The sequence below is a fragment of the Falco punctatus genome (assembly GCF_963210335.1).
Source record: "Falco punctatus genome assembly, chromosome: 7".
Lineage (NCBI taxonomy): Eukaryota > Metazoa > Chordata > Aves > Falconiformes > Falconidae > Falco > Falco punctatus.
In genome coordinates this window covers 32,632,620-32,651,021 of record NC_137587.1, presented here as the reverse complement: position 1 = coordinate 32,651,021, position 18,402 = coordinate 32,632,620, and the positions used below count along the sequence as shown (strand labels likewise).

The window sequence follows — 18,402 nt, the reverse complement described above, 5'->3', positions numbered from 1 at the left end:
AAACATTCAAGAAACACAAGAACTGAAGTAGGAAGAGTGGTAGTTTGGCAAAAGGGGTGCATTCAGGGCAGAGATAAGAAGATGTAAGGTTTAGAGGTTTGTGGTGATTTAATATGGCCTGAACTGAAGCCTGTTGACTTCTGTGGGCTTTGAAGGAGGTCTATAACTTGCAAAAATCATGTCAGAAAAAATTTTCAATTCAGACTTTGGAAATTCATCATTCTGAAGAATAAAAAGTGTCTGTTCTCTCTTCCTGTGTGCACATTATCCACCTCCTGCTCCATCATCCTGCCTCCTTTCTGGGCCTGGCTTTCCTGTCCAGCTCATGCGTCTTTGTGATATGCTCACTGCTTCACCTATTGGCTGTTTTCAAATCCAGTGATCATTTTTCAGTTCCTTTTTTGCATCTGGCTTGATGGTTTTTTTTTATGCTTCCTTCCTGTGGTTTATTTTCTGTTAATGTGTTAATGAAAATGCCAGCCAAAGATAGCAATCATTTAACAAAACAGATTTGAAAAAGAAAACTGCCTGTACAGCCACTGCTTTCTCTCCAGCTGTTGTTTGCTTTCACTTGCTAGAAAAATGTCAGGCTTAGAATACAGCTTTACTCTTAAATTCTTCCTGCTGGGAATTTTATTTTCTTTCCCTGCCCTACCCTTTGCCCTGCTTTCCTGGATTCTTTTACACTTTTCACAGTGGATAGTTCATCCAAGCACCTGTTTGTATGTCACATGCAGATGTGCTATGTAACATGCCAAAGGAACAGTCTTTTCCCAGAACGCGAGACTAGAGATCCAAAGGCCTGTGATTTGGTCTCACCTTTGCAATAACTGACATGATTTTTTTGAACAAATCCCATAGGCCTGATCTTTGCAAAAGGAGTTGCTGATTTTGAGGCTCTCAGTATATTCATTATAGAAGCCTTCTCCTCCAAACTTGAAAGCCTGCAGTTTGCCAGGAGTTTGTGGAAGAACAGCAAGGAAAGTTAATCTGATGGTATCAAAAGTTTGGATAACGTGCTGCTGAAAACTGACTTGCAAATTGGGACATAATTAATGTGTTACATTGCACAGAACTTGTGCTGATTTTCCATCTCTGGGTAGAGGAAGAGAGTCTACTTAAATTTAGATGGCTTAACTTTCCGTTCCTGGCATTCCAATTTGTGAAAGATATACATTTTCACCTATTCATAACTTAGCAGTTTAGGGTCAAAGCAAAATTTGGTAGCAGGCAGAAAATTCCACTAGTTAATTTCTCTTGGCTTGTTTTCTGAGCCAACTTTGATTTGCAGTAGGAAACCTTTGTAATATGCTTCATGATTTCTTATAGCAGAGCTTAAAATTGAGATGTTGCAGTATACCCTGTGGAGATTGCCTCTACATTCTTTGACAGGTGGGGGAGAATGACTGGCATGTGGGAAAATAGTGCTGTAACTTTATTACAGCAGTGGAAACACAGCCACAGGTATTTGATAGAAGATGATCTGGGTTTTGTAGCTAACTTAAGTGGTTTTCAGCCACTACGTGGTTTTCAAATAAATTCGGTTCTTTGGGATGTTTAAGAATAAACAAATCTGAAGAAAATTTCATGTTTTCCTTTCAGGAGAAGTTTTGCAGCAGGTCTTCATGATACCTGGGTAAAAGCAAAGTTTGAGTTTAATCAATTACACTTGATTTCTTTTCATGCTTTCAGTCTCATTTGTTTTTCTTGTAGAAAATACGCGCACTGGAACCAGAAGGCAATTTGAAAATCGACTTGATTCTTGTGAAGGCAGATGCTGCTCTTCGCAGCGTCAGTGAGGATAAGAAGCGTGAGGTGCTGTCTAAACTGAAAGCCATTAAAGCCTTGTGGGAAGAGACAGCCATATACATTACTCACTGTCACAGGTAAGACAAAGGTACCCTTTGCACAAGGCTGCTATTTCGTGTGTTGAGGCAGTTGTCTCATCCAGTGCTTCCGTAAAGTGCTTCCTGCCTCTCCCTGCTGCCTGGATTGTTGACAGCAATCACTGCTAATCCCATTCCCATGAACACATTGGGGACAGTGTGGGGAGAGAGGGTCAGAGGGACCTCAGTGCTCTCTGCCTTCACAGCCCAGCCCACCTCATGGTCTGGAATGGTAAGTTTGGCCAGGCACAGGGACGTTGGTACAGAATGTTCACTCCCTGGAGCAGGGAGGACCTGGGAAGTTAATTTGGGCCCTCTGAAGTCAGAGCAGCTTAAAATTGCTCTTGCCCTTTGCTTTGAAGGCCTTTTGAGCTTGCCAGTTCCCACTGTTCCCATCATAATTTCATCTAACTCCTCTCTTCTTGCTCTCCCCAACAGCCGTATTGAGTGGGTCTGGCTGTGCTGGATTGAGTACCTGAAAGCCCAAGATGCGTTTTACGTGTGGATTCACAACATGAGGGTGACCTTGGAGCCTGACATTGAGTTGCAGCTTGGCTTAAAGGAGAAGCAGTGGCAGCTGAGCCATGCTCAGGTTCTGCTGAATGATGTCTTAAATCAGTCAGTCCTGCTGGAAAGACTGCTAGAGGAAGGTGCTTCCTTGTTCAGCAGGATAGGTGACCCCAGCGTTGATGAGGATGTTCAGAAGAAAATGAGTGTGGAATACGAAGGAATCAGGGAAGAAGCCCAGGTACACCTATAAAGAGTGGGAGGTGTTCAGATTTCACCAATATACAGTGTTGTTTGCTATCTGCTTCTTGAGTGATAGGGCTTCCCTGGTAGGACTGCAGAAAGAAACAGAGCGGAGGACCCGTTCTTTCCATCAGTGGACTGTTTGCAGCAGCCATCATCTCCCAAGATAAGCTGCTGATTGGGATGCTTTTACACTGTGCTTTATAGTGTGTTGTTGTAAAGTAACTGCAAGCTGCTTGCTGTGACCTAGTGAACTTAAACCTTGGTTTAGGTGATCTCTATATAAAGTTTGAATTGTTCCTCATCTTTCAGCACATTACTGATCCTTGTATAAAGACATGCGAAGTACTCATTCCCAGAGCCGGGGAGCATTGCATGCACCCTTGCTGGAGGAAGTAGCATTAGTTCAGATCCACAGCAGCACTCCTTGCCTGCAGAACTGGGAAACATCGAGGTGGGAGTGTGCTGTGGCCCAACGCTCTGCTCAACTAGCCAGTTCCATTATCTGAAAGATCTTCACTGCATACAGATACTAATTTTTGCCTGATGCTAATTTTCCATCTTGAAAAGTTATTAAATAGGCAGGTGTAAGACATCCTAGTTCATCTTTCAATGCCAATGACCCCATTCCTGGGTAAAGATTTCAGATAAGGCTAATATGTGTCACTTCTAAAGCTCAGGTAAAGACAGGATTGGACCATGTGTCATGACTGAGGGGCAGACATCTGCAGCTGGGCGGCAGAATTCAGTTTCTTATTAGCGTATATCAATAGAAATGCTCAAAGGGATATTTGAAATATATACATATGGAGACACATCTATCCCAAACATATAGAGATGAAAATCTAGCCTTTGTCTCACAGTGGCTTCCAAGGGTTCCATAGGCTGGAATTACCTGGTGCAAATATGAATCCTTTTCATTACACTGGTTCTGCTATCTGCCTCTGTCATAATGTTGCTTTCTATCTGTTCCCACACTTACACCCCAATCCAGAACCGGAGCCTGACAGTGATGTATGCTTTCCCTCCCTGGGGGCTGTTGTACAAAGTTAACTTCAGATTACACTGGAAGAATCACAACATTAGGATGCTCATGCCATTGCTCTGCTTGCTCTACAAATACTTCTATTGTTTTAAAGAACAGCATCCTGAACCTCAGAAGTACAAAAAACCCAAAACAACCCCAAGCTGGCACCTTTCATAAGCATGAAATTCAGATATTTTTTAGCCATAAAGATAAAACTTCTGCTAATGTCTTTCCAAAAACCAGAGTGTATTTGGAAATTTTGTAACTGCAGCTGCCACAGAGAGGCTGTAAAGCCATCAACAGACTTGAGCCTCAGTGTTGATTTTTTTAAAAATTTATTTCTTTTTAAAGGTAGATCTGTTCATTGCAAGGCAAATGGATTTATGAATAAGAAGGTTCCTGGGAATTCAGATGTTGTCTTTCTAGATTTCCATTTTAAATTCTCATTCACTCCCTTCTAACGAAAACTTGTCTTTGGTTTTGAAGCAGGAGAGTCATTAGCTATTTTAATAGGCAGTTCTTTCAGACAAGTCATTTGAATAATCAGAGCCAGAATCTGACCTCTCTGAGACTGGTTTGACATAGTATAATTTCTCTAAATGACATGGATACATGCTGGTGTAAATGAGATCAGGAAGTGCCTTGTAGTACTTAGACAAAATATGTCTTTATGACTGCAGCCAACTGAGATGCTAGAAAAAGCTTTTCTTTGGCATTGGTTACAAATACCACATTTCATAGAAGGATGGAGTGAGAGAATACAGCTAAGAAATCCCTCTTTCAGGAGGTGTGGAACAAGGAAGGGAGTTGGGAAGCCTTGGATTTTGCAGCTGAAGTAAGCAGAGTTCGTTAGCTAATGCCAAGGTTACAGGCACCTTGGGAATCATGTTGGCAAGTATTAACACTAGTTAGAGAAGCCCTGCCACCTCTTCCAACAGGAGGGAGAAATGAATGAAAGGGACGTGGGAGTTGTAAGGGGATTGCTCCGGCCCCTCACATGATGAGAGGCCAGGCTAAATGTGACTTGCAGATGCCAACTGAATGCCTGAGCTGCCTCCCAGAGGAGGCTCTCTGGTGTTTGCCGATTGCACTTGTGTTTGAAGAGCATTTTTAGATCCCGTGCAGTTGTCTGGCTCTATCAGAAGGCAAACTCTTGGACAGTGTTTCTTAAATGGTTTGTCTGTGACTGTGCTTCTCTGGTATGAGCAAATGGTGTTTTTTTTTTTCCTAGTGCTAACATGTGTCCTTATCATTCTCAAATTTTAAAAGCACATAATTTTCTTTTAATTACATTGACAGGAATATTTTTAGATGTGGCAGCCATTTCCTATATGGTTTCCCTTGGTAAAATAACAACATGCAGAGGTAGACAGTTGTGAGTTTTAGCATAAATGATGACTGAAGATGAAAAAAAAGTTCTGATATATGGTAGGTTGATACTTAGTCAAATATATCAAATATGTCTGAGTACATCAAATGAATTTCAGTTCATGTTGTCTTTGGTAACTGAAACCTAGATATTTATAATGCCAACCATCACATACCCAAGAGCTAAGACTAAAAGCTCCAGGAAGGGCTACAAGAGTTTTCTGTACCCAACCTGAGATTCCACAGAGGGATTTAAAGCAGGAACTTGCTTTATCTGCTCTAGATTGCCTTCCAGAGGAGGCTTGTTTGCCTTTGCTGCCTGTAAGGGGAGCTTAGGGGAGAGGGTTTCTTATGCCTCTGTCTACCCTCCTTGGGTACCCAGGGCTCGCTGTATTTTGCCCAGACACACCTCTTCCTCTGCAGCCCATGGCAAACCCATTCTTTTCCCGTTGCTGCTGTCACTCTTTCCAGGGCCACGTCCTTGCCTAATGTCTCCTCGCATTAACCAAGTGCATGTGGAGACTGACTTTAACATTGTCCTGCTCCCCGAACAGCTAACCTAACAGAAGCAAGTGATACCATATTTTCCATCATTAGTTTTCCTGCCGAACCTCTGGGGAGGAGTGAGGCAGGCAGGTCTTTGTAAGCCTTTTGTTTGACAGCTAGCACAGTCTGTCCACATCCAGGGAATCTCTTCCTTGACCTCACGGACCAGCAGGAGTATCAAAAATGTGCTCTCCTTTGTTTTGGCTGGATAGCCCGGCCAGGGGTGGGTCATTTAAACTTCCTTCTTAACCCTCTATATAGTAGTGTAAGACTTCTGATTTTAATAATAGCCCCAGTTTGTTATTCTGACATGTTTGGAGCTTCTGTCGGTGCAACAAATTAGCCTGATTGCCTGGAATCAATAGGCTTGGGCTGACTTGTTTGACATTTGGCCCATTTATGCTGCTATAAGATTGCATTCTTCATCTCTAACTTGAGGTCAAGGTGAGAATCATTTAAGCTGTCTACACCTCTGCAGATTTGAGAATCAAGGCAAGGGGATTTAGTGAACAAGTGAGGTGTTCTGCTGGATACATCTTGGCCGTGGAAGTCTGCAGTCATCATTCTGCTTTTTGGTCTCATCCAAACCCATGTTTGCATAGGTGGTGCTATTAAAGATCCTGCCCTAATAAGTGGGCAGCATTTTGTCCTCCAAGGGAAGCAGTTGTCCCTTAGCTGTCCCATTTTTTTCCCAAATCAAGACAACTAACTTTAGGGGAGTTGCTTTTGATTTGCACAAGTCAGCAGAGATTACTGTGGCAGTGTGGAAACCAGACTGGTGTTGTGGCACCTGGAGAATGGTGGCTTTGTACCGCACCGGGAACCTAACTGGTCGCAAAGGTGAAGGGCAAAGTCCCAGAGGGATCACCACTCCACAGCACACGTGAGGTTCCGTCTGACTGATGCTCATGCCACCTTTCTGCTGGCCTCGCTGGAGAAAGGCTGACCGGACGGTGATGGCCCACTGCCACCTCAGGCAGGTTGACGGGTGTGAGGACATGCCCAGAGCCTCACACAGACAAGGGGAACACAGAGAGGACTTTGAAACTCTGCCCACCATTGCAGCTATCATCCTACTCTGTGGAGGACAGCTGGGATGAAGCTCTGCTCGGGGGCATGGGATATGTCCCATGTTATGCAAAATGAAGCTCAGCCCGTTGGCTGTGACAGCAAAGCCTTTCAAGGGTGCTGCAAGCCCTAAATGGATTGCGCAACGAGTATGGTTTTTTCTATTGTAACCATAGGGTACATCAATAGATCTCCATGCCAAGTGGTGAAAAGCAGGAAAAAAGTCAGTCTGTTGTTGTAGGAAATAATACTTAGGTTGGATATTATACTGGTGAAACAACTGGGCAGGATTCTTTGGGATTTGTGTAAAATTTCCATCAGCAAGGCCTAAACTTCAGCTGGCAAACAGGCATAGTCTAAGCAAATGTGCCCCTGCCCCATTGTGAGGGGTGCCAGGCTGGGTCAGTGGGGGGCAGCTTAGGATGTGCCGGTCGCTGTAAGTTCACGGACGGTCGGTTGTAGGGTGCACGCACAGTAACTCAGAAAATGAAGCCTGCTTCCCGTAGGCTCAAATTTGCTTCCGAGGTCTCTGATAGTTTGTGATCTGCTAATTGAGTAAGTAGGAAAGTTCCTGAGCTACATGATTGAAGGTTATGGTCACTTTTGGTACAGCCTGCTTAAATAATGAACACTTTAAACCAATGTGCATGCCCCTAGTGCAGCCTCTTTTATTCTGGTTTTGATCAGCTGATCTGTTGTGTGCTTATCTTTATTTTTAGGCAGCACGGGGAACATAACTGCTTGTCTGCCAAAGTAAAAACCACAAGCAGACTTCTGTCCCTTCTCTTTTTCTAATGAAAGATTAGGAAGTTTTGGAAAGGAGAGTCTAGAAATTTCACTGGAGAGGATCTTGCAGTTTGTCTCCTCAGAGGCTTGCCATTGAGAGCCTGCAGCATGACCCAGCTGGGGACAAGCCTTTATGTCCTTCCGTGTTCTGTTTCTTGAGGTGAACTGTGAATTCCTGTGGAGGCCAAGCACTATCGGGGCTCGTGGAAAGGGACTCTTGTTTATATGACTTCTGGGTTACATTGTAAAGGAAAAGGAGCCAGATAAGCACTGTCCTCAGCTTCTGATGTCTCTTGTTACAGAGAAGAGTGAAACTGCTTGAAAAGATAACCAAGGAACATGAGCAGTACAGCACTAATGTCAGCCAGTTTCAATCGTGGCTGGATGGTGTAAGAGAAAGATTAAACTGCTGCATTGCAGAAGCAACCAAGTCTTCAGCAGAGGACAAGTTAAAGTCATTGAAGGTCTGTAAACAATTCTAACAAAGAGCTGGGACTGTATGTTCTTCATGCCTGTATATGCTTCTCAAACTGCACAAGGGTGTACTTCAGAAAAGAATTGCACGAACGAAATAAGGTGGTGATTGCTAGGTCCTAAAACTGTTAGTACATTTGGTTCTCCCAACTGTAGCATAAGTCACAGCCTGGTCTGTTATTTTTCTTAAAGCCTGATTTCCTACCTTTATGTGATTCTTTGAGAATCTTGTTCTTTAAACTTGTTCAAACAAATTGTATTTGGTAAACATAATACAAATAGAGCCTGAAGGCTCACAGGTTTTGAGAGTTTAGAACTGGTGATAAAAATACCAGTTTTGAGAACAGTATCTGATATTTTGGTGCCACTGCTTAAACTGTTTAGCTTTAAATGTCCCGGAGATATGACTTATTATTTCATAGTGCCTACAGCTCCTCTTTTCTTTGTCAGGGACCTCAGGTGACAAGTATTTATGAGTGCCAGTATTTTCAGAATCATGGCAGTTAGTATCACTCAGAAGACAATCAAATCACCAACCCTGGCTTCTGGTCACTTGAAAAAATATGTATATTAAAATAAGAAGTGAAGAACAAAATATTTACGAACGGGGGAGCTGGTCTTTTTTTCCTACTGCTTTCAGCTTTTTTCCCCAGCTTCTCATTCCTGCAGCTAATCTTTATTTAACTTCTTTGTGTAGGAAATTGCCAAAACCATTAGAAGTGGAGGAAAGGAGTGGAAGCGCCTTGAAAATCAGTGTGCAGAGGTGATTCATAATACCTCCCCACTCGGAGCTGAGAGAATGAAGGATGAACTCGAAGACCTAAGAAAAGCCTTGGAGAAGTTGAAACTGCTGAGTAGTGAGGAGGAGGAGAGATTGCTCAAGATCCAACAGTCAGAAAGTGCCTATAACTCCCAAGTCAGACAATTAGAAGCAGATGTCCAGGAGTTGAGAAAAGATCTACAGAGACTAGAAAATTATCTGGACTCTGGGGAAGGGGAAAAGACTGAAGATGAGTTCGTAACTCTGTGGAGAAAATGCAGTGTAAGTTGTTACCCTTTGTATACCTAAAATCTTGAGTTCAAAGGGACCATATGCAAAAAGAGCACCACAGTACAGAGTAAACAACACAAGTTTCTCTGCTTAAAAAGAAACGGGAAAATAATGCCTCACTTTATATACAGACACATGCATACATATACATGCACGCACAAATACACGTATTTCTGGGGTATTTGGTAAGACCATTTCTATATTATATCCTTCATCTGTGTAAGGTGGGTACCTGTATTCCTTTACCAGCAGAGACATCTTCATTCCTAAGGAGTCCCAAGTTTGTAGCAATCCAGTATTTACACTAAAATCAATCTGTTGCGAAAATGAGTGCAGAAGGTTTGTCACAAATAAAGCAGATAAGAATCTTTACCACTCATTTCCTCTTAAGGGCTGATTTTGCATTTATTATCTCTTCTCAAAATGCCTTTAATTGCTGTTTGTGTATCTAGAGCTCAGCAGGACTAGCTGGGGAACGTCTATGCAAAAAAGATCCACAAAATAGAGGCTGGTTCAATCCAGCTACATTTGCATGTTTTTTTGTTGGTTTTGTTTCCCTACGTCACCCTAGAATTAACATTCTGTCTATGTGAGTCTTTGAGAAAGAGCTGTTCATGCAAACAGATGCAGTTAAGACTGCTCCAAAAATGCATCTCGTTACATACTGCAGTCAGTGAACTGAAACTGGGTCTGTTTGTGATTCACTCTGTTCAAACAGTGAACCCTGCAGATCAGATGCAGAGGCTGGGCAGTGTGAGGAGAGGAGAGAAAGCCTGCAGGAACAAAACTGTTCCCGAGAATGTTTTCTGCCTTAGTGAAGTCTATATTCCTTAAAACCAGGAAAAAAGGCATCAGAAAGGGGACTTGTGAACACCCTGAGACACAGCCTTATCTCTTCATTTCATGTGCCAGACACTACATAAGGTGTAACCTGTTCATTATTTTTATGATCAAGGCAACGAGAAAAGCTCTGGCTGCAGAAGAGTCCAAGGTTGAGAGGCTGAAGGCTCAGCTTAAGGAGCTGCTACGGTTTTCCCAAGATGCGCAGCAACACACTGAGAGTGTTGTCTCCACAATACAGCTGTATCAAAGGTAGTGGGAAGCCTGATTATGCCGGGGGTGGTGGGGGGAATATTTTCTCAGATATTGAAGGGATTGACAGAGGTCTAAGAAAAAAGTGTTATGCCATCTGATTGTAGGTGACAGGCAGAAAAGAAAGGCTTTTGCTAATTGCATCCGCCTCCGCATTTCAGTAAACCTGTAATTTTAGCCATTTGCTAGGAGCTGTAGGCTGCTGGCCATTTTCAAGCAACAATCTGACATCGTTAATGCTGTGTATGGTTTGCAGAAAATTAGATTGTTGGCAACTAGTGTGATCTTCTTTGCATTTTATAATAATAATTTATGTATTTTGCTTGCCTTTCATGACAGCAACTAGAAAATCAGGACAGGACCTGTAGTAGTAAACGGTTCAGAAGAATTATGGCCCTCCCTTGTTGAATTTGTTGTGGTGACTCACCAGCCTTAGCAATTATTTGGCAGAGTTTATTCCCCTTCTTCTGGCAACATATACTCATGATTCCTGTTTTCAACTTGCCTTGGGTTGGAAACTCTGAAAGTTCAGCCTCTCCCCAGACTTCAGTGTTTCCGTTTCCAGGCTGCCTGGAATCAGGAAGTAAAGGAGCTGCAGCAAATTTTGCAAACTAGAAGAAAGGATTTGTTTGGTTTGTGGTTTTTTTTTAAGGAAAAAGAAAGGTCAGTGTTTTTACTATATCCAAGCTTCTTTTCCTCCATCCAGTGCATGGTATGCTGTCCTGCTGGAAGGGTTTTAGTTCATTATGGGAAAGGATTTCAGTTTAAAAACTAACAAGTAAACAATATTGAAAGAGAAGCAGAGAATGCAGGGGACTTGTCTCTCAGTAGAAAATGGCAGCTGCTCTTTTGCCAGCTTCTCTCCAAAGCTTCTTTGCGAAGTCTGGCAGCTTCACGCTGAGCCTGGCAGGGGCAGCAGAGCAAATGGCGAAGGACGTGTAATGTCAGAACTTTCTATTTGCGGAGATTTTGGCCTTTGCAGGCTTCCCTTTGTTTAGCTCTGTAACGTCCCAGCGACACAGGTAAGGTTATTCTTTCTGTATTTATAGAAAGGCAGTATTAATCTTGATTGGCATTGCTCTTGCCTGCCCGTCTTGTGAATTTGCAGGATACTGTTCCCATATGAACATATAGTTTGGGCTGCTTTCTGCCATATAAAATAGGATTCTGCAAACTGGGAGGTCAGGAAAGCTGAGAAAAACAGGAGGCAGCTGCATGGGGTGTATCACTGCTAGGCCTTGTTACTCAGCTGTATTTTGGATAAGCCTTTATAATAGAAGCCTAGATATTTAATGGATGTGTGCCGATTTTATTTTATTTTCAGTACATATGCACACACATAGCTGTGCGTGTATGTGTATACATATATATAAATACAAAGCTTTTATCAGAATCACCTATATATTAATATAAATACAAGTGGTTTTGCAAAATTTTAAAAATTTATATCTGAAAAAATGTATTTTGGTAGGTAACATAGGGTGATCAAAGATTTCTTAACGTAATTTTTTAAACAAACAAAGACTTGACAATATGTAAAACAACAGAGGCAACTCCAGTTAAATTCTAGACGCTCTTGGCTTGTTCCTCCCATCAGTCAGTGAGACTGTGCCAATAACAGGATTTGTTAAATCATGCTGGTAATAGCAGCCAAAAAAGATCGCATTAGACAGGGAGGCTGCTGGCTGCTAGAAAGGCACAGTAATTCCTGATCCACAGTTGCACTAGAGACGAATGTGTCCCGTGGTGTCTAAATAAAGTTTTGTTGGATGTCTCTGACTGACAGAGCAGCTGTCAGTACGCAACACCAGGCTCAGAGAGTAAAAAAAGGCTGAGGCTTTTGTGTAGGATACAGTTTACACACAAGTGTTGTGTTAATTCATGCCTTGTGTTTGGACTTGGATTTCTTCATAACCCTTCTCTCTGCTGTCACTTTATCCTTGCAGTGTTAGAAGCAAGGCATCTAAAATGAGCACTGATACAGAAACCCAGCTGAGAAGACTCTTCCAAAATCCTCTGCAAGATTTTGAACAGTGGAAGCCATCAGTCCAAATGCTCCTGAAGACTCCTGAGCCAGCACTGGCTCACATTGAGGTAGCAAACCTGTTACTAAATTCAGAAACTGATACTTGGTTTGTGTTTGCCCAAGCTATGCCGGCAGCTGCGTGAATACAGCTGCTGGACATCAGCAGCTGGAACTGCCTTTCCAGTACGGCAGGAAACCTCGCATATGGAGGTCAATGCTTAGCTCCAAGTGTAGCAGAATGTCTTACTTTCTGCCCTCCGTTTGGTTAACAGAAGTTGTCAACTGACTAGGCTGAATTAAAGTGCTAGATATCTTTAACAGTGATGCTAATATTGTTTAGCATTAGCCCAGATCTCCCTGGACAGGAAGCCTGTGGATTCTGTTAAGAAGTGTGTAGTAGCATAGTCATGGGATTATAATGGATGATTTCTGCATGTGCAGCAGGTGCAGCATGTGCAGCAAGGTGTGTTTGTTGCTTAGTCATCCATGTCATCTCCAGAATAAATGTGTCTGTGAACAGGGATGGAGTTTATCCTCAGAATGAGCATTCAAGCTGTCCTTTCTGTTGGTTGTTTAGGCCTCTGCTCTGCACAGACAACTCTTTCCATAGCACAGCTTTCCTCTATTTCTGTTCACAAAATGGATGCAGCCCTGATGCTTCTAACATTATCAGGAAGACTTTTCCTTTAACTGGGCACTGTCCAGGTACCTTCTGTTACCCCTTGTCAGCCCAGCATGCTGTTTTTACCTGACTTTGTCATACTGGTTTGGTTGTGTGATTTGTGTGAGAATAATATGGTTATATGATTTTTAAATTTTTGTTATGATTTCACTGGAAGAATTTTTATCTTGTAGGCTGCTCTAGTTGAAAGCTCCCAGTTCAAAGAGAAGTTGATGACATTACAGCTGAAGAAAGATTTGCTAAACAGTGTCCTTGGTGAGGAAAAAGCAGAGTCTTTCCTGCAAGAAGTAGCTGAAGCTTCAAAGGAGAGAGAAATTCTACACAAAAGTCTGCTGCAAAGCAAGAGCAAACTCCAGGTGAGCCTCAAAGCCCATATACAGTCTTTACCTGTGACAAAAACAGTGATCAGTCTTTTACTAAGCCAGTTTTATAGATGTAAATTTAGTACTAACTAGCTGTGCCCAATCCTTTTCCTAGGTTGGTCAAATATTCAAATAAATTTGTGGTCTGATGCATAATGTAGCTTGAGGTTTGTTCTGAGTATGAACTAGACATTGACAAAAGATAATGCCAAGGGATATATGTTAAATGCTGGAATCTTTTTCTTCTTTCTCTGTCTAGAACTTGATATCGCAACATAAGGATTTTGACGCTGGTTTCACACCTTTGCAGAAGAAATTATCTGCCATTAAAGCCAAATTAGATCTAGAGAGGGAACCACGGCCTGACCTCTTGGGTAAGAAGACACAACTTCAGAGACTCCAGGTACATTACACTAATGTTTGACCGTGATATCCTTAGTTAACTGTGGTCCTGTTTTGTTCATAATTTATCAACATTAGGAATTCAGTACCTTGTCCCCTCAATTGATTGTATATTAGATAATTTCATAAATGAAATTTCATAATAAATTTCATAAATGAAATCAAAGCAATGCAGCTGAAGAAATGGCAACTGAGCTTGAGAGAAGGAGCAAGCAGCTGAAAGCTGTTGGTGCCACACCTTCTTGGGCTAGTTTTACTGCTAAAGAAAATTTATCCTGATACTTCCCACTAGGAGTGAAACTGCACAAGATGACTTGAGCCAATCTAACTCCCTTCAAAAGCAGGGACTTCCCATTGTCCCACCACCTGCGTCCCATCCTGCTCTTTCGTCACTGCTTTGACATGTGCTGGATTTACTTCATAGGCTGATTGAGCTGGCCAAGATAAGAAAAAAGTAACAGAAAAAGATGATAATTTTCCACTTGGTTAGTGTTTGAACTGATTCAGCAAACGGTTCAACATGCAGTAAAGCCTGCTCAAGGCAAGCAGTGAGACTACATAGCTGGGAGAGGGGAGAGAAGAGCAGGGGGGCAAGAGAGAGGGGCTGTGACTCTTCCTTTTTGCCATGGTGACCTACAGTGATACCTATATAAGCTGTATGGTGCCACTTCACCCTTGGTGACCACAGGGGTGTTGTCACCATAGTTTTCTTTATAGTACTTAGCTGATTATACTATGTCTCCTCTGGCAGCTTCTCAGCAACTTACCTTCTTTGTTATCAACTGGTAGCACGTAAGGACATCCAACCATTTCTTTTGGAAACATTTACTCCTAGACATCAAAACAATTAATTTTCTTAATGACAGTGATTGTTCCTGTTTTCTGTCCTCACACTGTTAAATGAAGCTTTAGTGTATGTTTTGTGGAAATCCATTCCATATCTAGCACATCACCCATACGGAATCTGTCTTTACCTCTGCAGATGATCCAAGATGACTTGGCAGAGCTTGCAATTCAAATGGAGGATGTAGAGAAGCTTGTTCAGTCAAATACAACACACAGACATGAAATGAACCAACTTTCATCTGACTCTCAGGCTCTGAAGAGATCATTGGAGGTAACATATGGAAGAGTTTTTAGTTGCTTGAGGAATTGTCTGTTGCCACTATTTAAAAACGTTTAAAAACATCTTTGAGATTGTAAGCTTTAAGTGACACGTATTTTCATTTCAGGGGAAGAAGGCATAGAATTTTTATGACTTTGACAACTTCTTCCAGGATTGTCTGACTATCTGTAGTGTGATTTCCTTTTGAAATAGGATATCATCCACACAGATTTTATAATTATATTAATTTCTGGAGTGGGCCTGAAATTTCTGACCAAAAGACCTCATAATTATATTATCATGGAAGTGCTTGGTGGTCTTCACAGATTCCTGCATAGTGTTTTTGTACCAAACCATCTCGGTTTTTATAGCTTTGTAACCTAAAAGTTAATGAGAGAAAAGTGTTGCAATTGCCTAAGTACTTGTTTTGACCTGAGGCATTTTGTAGCTTGTAAACATAGCTATAAAAGGACCTTCCAAAGTAGTCTAAGAAGAGCTTTATAAAATTACCTTAGTTATGCAGGTCACCATAAAAATACATATGATATTTTGTTACCCTAATATACGCTGTGGAATTCTAGTTTCAGTCTCAATAATCCTATTTATTGCTGAACTGGCCTTTTGGAAGAAAAAAAAAGTGTACATTCAGTTCTGCTTGAGGGAGTGTAAGATGTATTTAATATTGACTGGGGTGTAAAAAATCCAAACATATTCTTTATTCTGTTTCAGCTGAAAATGAAGGGAGCTATTCTAATACGTAATGCCCCCCACCCTTCATGTGGCTGAATTCAGGTCTGCACGAGCTTGTAGATGTTTTCTATGCAACTGATGCTAAAGGACAAAGTTCTTTTGTGTCTCACTGACAGTTGCTTTTTTCCTTGTTGCCCATTGATTCTGTGCCAGTAGTCACAGTGTTTGATCCAGTAATAAAACTGGTTTTTGTATGTGTTTAGTTGCTGATATACTTTTGTCATTTTGTAGATGATGATACAGCAGAGTGAAGAGCGTATTCAGAAGCATTGGGCATATAATGACAAACTCTCAGACCTTCAGCAGTGGATTTCAGCAACCACAGAGAAGATTGTCTCCTACCAGGATGCTGATGGAGAGCAGAACACTGAGGGCAGGGTGGCAGACCTTGAGGTGAGAAAAGCATCTTATTGTAAGATGTTAATTAGTCACTTTGCAGCATTCAGACATTAAGGACAGGGGTTTTCTGGTGAGGGTTTCCCGACTGGGAAGAACAATGATGGTTTATTCCTCCTGTGATAAATGTTTGGTTGCTGCTCCATCCCTGCTTTGCCCTGTGTTGTGGGCTGTGGAGCTAGGTAAAAGACAAGAGCAGTGAGAAATGGCTAAGAGTTGTTGAGATGGATAAAGTATTACCAAAGGACAGGCAGTTTTAAGAAGAGCTCTTCCTGCCAGGGCCATCCCTCTGGACAATACTTATCTTTGCCTGCATGCGGTCATCGATACATTGAACGTTATTACCCTGTTAGCTAACCTTATGCTGTGTTGAACTGAGCTGTGCCACAGCTACTAGCTTTTCCCTGTGTAGCAGTATTTTGCACGCTAGGTTCACTCTGGCAGGTTACTTCAGCTGAAAGTTTTGGCCTTCATACAGGAGACAAAGATATCTCATGGGAAGGCTACAGAAGGGGTGCGTTGACAGCTTGTGCCCTTTACGTTTTGCCATCAGCTCTTTTACCTATGTTGGCTCTTTGCAAGAATCCACAGCATTTTTTTTTCTGGCTAGTGCTAACAGAACCAGCATAGTCCTGGACTGAACATGGCCTTCATTCTGATACAGCCTGTGCTTTACCCAGGATACCTAGAAGTAACTGTAAGGGCTGTATCTTTCAGAGACGGCTAGCTGAATTTCCAGATAAGGAGATCCAGCTGTACCTGGTGGAAGCTCATGGCCAGCTGGTCATGGAGAATTCTTCTCCAGAGGAGACTGCCCATGTCCAGGCAGAGCTGGATCAGCTGGAGGAGTCATGGAGATCACTGAAGGAGATGTCAGCTGCGTAAGTGTTTATGTACATCTTCCTCTTGTCCCTTCAAGGAGATGCTCTTTACTGTGCTTTAGACTGACCAGACACACTTAATGCTTTATGCTGTGTGCTGTGGAAGTGGACAGCTAGGTTACAATGCTATGAGCAAGAAGAGATTTTATTAATTGTTTGTAAGCTGGAAATCGTTACTTTCAAGAAAACATTTTAGAGAACCTGGAGACCAGAGCAGTCTATGAAGTTTCCTTTACCTCATGCTTGGAGTAGGCAGTGTCTCCGTGGGATCTGGCTCACCCTTGCGCTACCAGTCCATGTCAGAGGAAACAGGACTGAGTGACTTTTGTTCTGCCTCACCTTCCTGTTCTCCTTGCTGTCTGAGCTGGAGATGCCTCCAAGGAGGCTATATCTGCACTGGAGATTTTTGCCTTTTGCAAACCCGCAAGGGTATAAACTGAGCTAAAATCCTCTCTCAGCTGGCAAATGTGGACTTATTTTGCCTTCACTATGCAGTGTCAAACTGCTGCTCATATTTTCTGGTCTGTATTAAAATTTAATACTGTGCTACATGTGTGAATATATTCATACATAGTGTCACAACAGGCATAAAAATGGAATGACTAAATTGAGGAAGGCTTGATTATACTGCCTGCTGTTACCAGACAGGAAGGTATATTGTCAAGGTAGTGGGTTCTTTAGTCCCTCACTCCCCTGAATAAAGAAAACAAAACACTTGGAAATGTTAGAACTAGAGGACTGGTACTGCTTTGACTTACTTACTTTGTTAAAAAGCTGTTGGAAATAACTTTAACAGTAATAATGCTATTAATGGTAATAATAGTATAGTAATAACAGTGCTGTTTCACCAGAGGTGTCCCCCATAGCCCCACTCAAAATGTGGATGTCTCATCATTAAATGTTTTACTGCACTGATGTCTCTGGTTTTGTGTTTTCAAGTCTTCTTAAAAAGTGGAAGATAAATATACCACTGGCTGGTAAGAAGAAGAAAATAGCATTTGTGGACAACAGACTGATATCTGGACCTGCCTTCCCTCTTTTAGATGCAGATCCCAACCATAAGCAGGTAAGAGGGGGACTCTACATCTGTCTTCATATCAGCTATACAGGAACAATTTTATTGGCTTCGTCTGATACTATAAATTACAAAGTTGGAGGTTAAGATCTTGCAATTAGGACTTGAGAGGAAACATCTGACATAACAGTAATGCTTTTGTTCCCATTGTCCTGTAACCTAGGAGAAGACAGGAGAAGGGCAAAATACAAGCAGCGACTTGAAGCTCCTACACGACTTTGAAGAGTGGTTGCAAGGAGAAAACACCAAACTGACCAAAATTCTTGCTGTGACTTCATCTTCTGAAGAGGAAATTAAGGCACGCCAGAGCAAACTGGAGGTTAGTTTTCAGGAGATGAAGGTGGAAAGAAGTTTGCAATAAGTGCAAATTCTTACAGAATTAAAAACCAAAACCAAACAAAACCCAAAACCCCACACATCCCCCAACCACCTAACAACCCCTCTCCCCCCTCCCAAAAAAACGAACAAACAACAATGCCCTTCTTCTCAAAACCCCAGAAAACCCTCCAGCGCTACACCATCTGCTTTAGGAGACTCTAGAGTAGATGAAGCTAAGGAATTTAGGACAAGTATTTCACCCCTTCTATAAGAAAGGTCTGCCAGAGCTGGAGTGGTAGAAGGGAAGGGAGCATCCTGGCTGTAGCTGTTGGATTGGCCATTTTCAGTGTAGTATGG

The 18,402-nt window shown here is 42.1% G+C and overlaps 1 protein-coding gene across 7 annotated transcripts in view; it reads left to right on the top strand.

The window, feature by feature from the left end:
- SYNE3 (spectrin repeat containing nuclear envelope family member 3) overlaps positions 1 to 18,402 on the top strand; it is an 89,002-nt gene that overhangs the window by 41,462 nt on the left and 29,138 nt on the right. For all 7 annotated transcript variants that reach the window (XR_013929594.1, XM_080396254.1, XM_080396253.1 and 4 more), the window contains 13 exons: positions 1,714 to 1,886; positions 2,325 to 2,634; positions 7,734 to 7,895; positions 8,603 to 8,947; positions 9,912 to 10,048; positions 11,995 to 12,142; positions 12,930 to 13,112; positions 13,378 to 13,521; positions 14,503 to 14,637; positions 15,607 to 15,768; positions 16,489 to 16,652; positions 17,592 to 17,718; positions 17,891 to 18,046. Coding sequence is in view for 6 of the 7 variants with exons in the window: in XM_080396254.1 (XP_080252380.1) it covers positions 1,714 to 1,886; positions 2,325 to 2,634; positions 7,734 to 7,895; positions 8,603 to 8,947; positions 9,912 to 10,048; positions 11,995 to 12,142; positions 12,930 to 13,112; positions 13,378 to 13,521; positions 14,503 to 14,637; positions 15,607 to 15,768; positions 16,489 to 16,652; positions 17,592 to 17,718; positions 17,891 to 18,046 (2,346 nt within the window). In the remaining variant the exon portion in view is untranslated. The remainder of the gene's footprint in view (positions 1 to 1,713; positions 1,887 to 2,324; positions 2,635 to 7,733; positions 7,896 to 8,602; positions 8,948 to 9,911; positions 10,049 to 11,994; positions 12,143 to 12,929; positions 13,113 to 13,377; positions 13,522 to 14,502; positions 14,638 to 15,606; positions 15,769 to 16,488; positions 16,653 to 17,591; positions 17,719 to 17,890; positions 18,047 to 18,402) is intronic.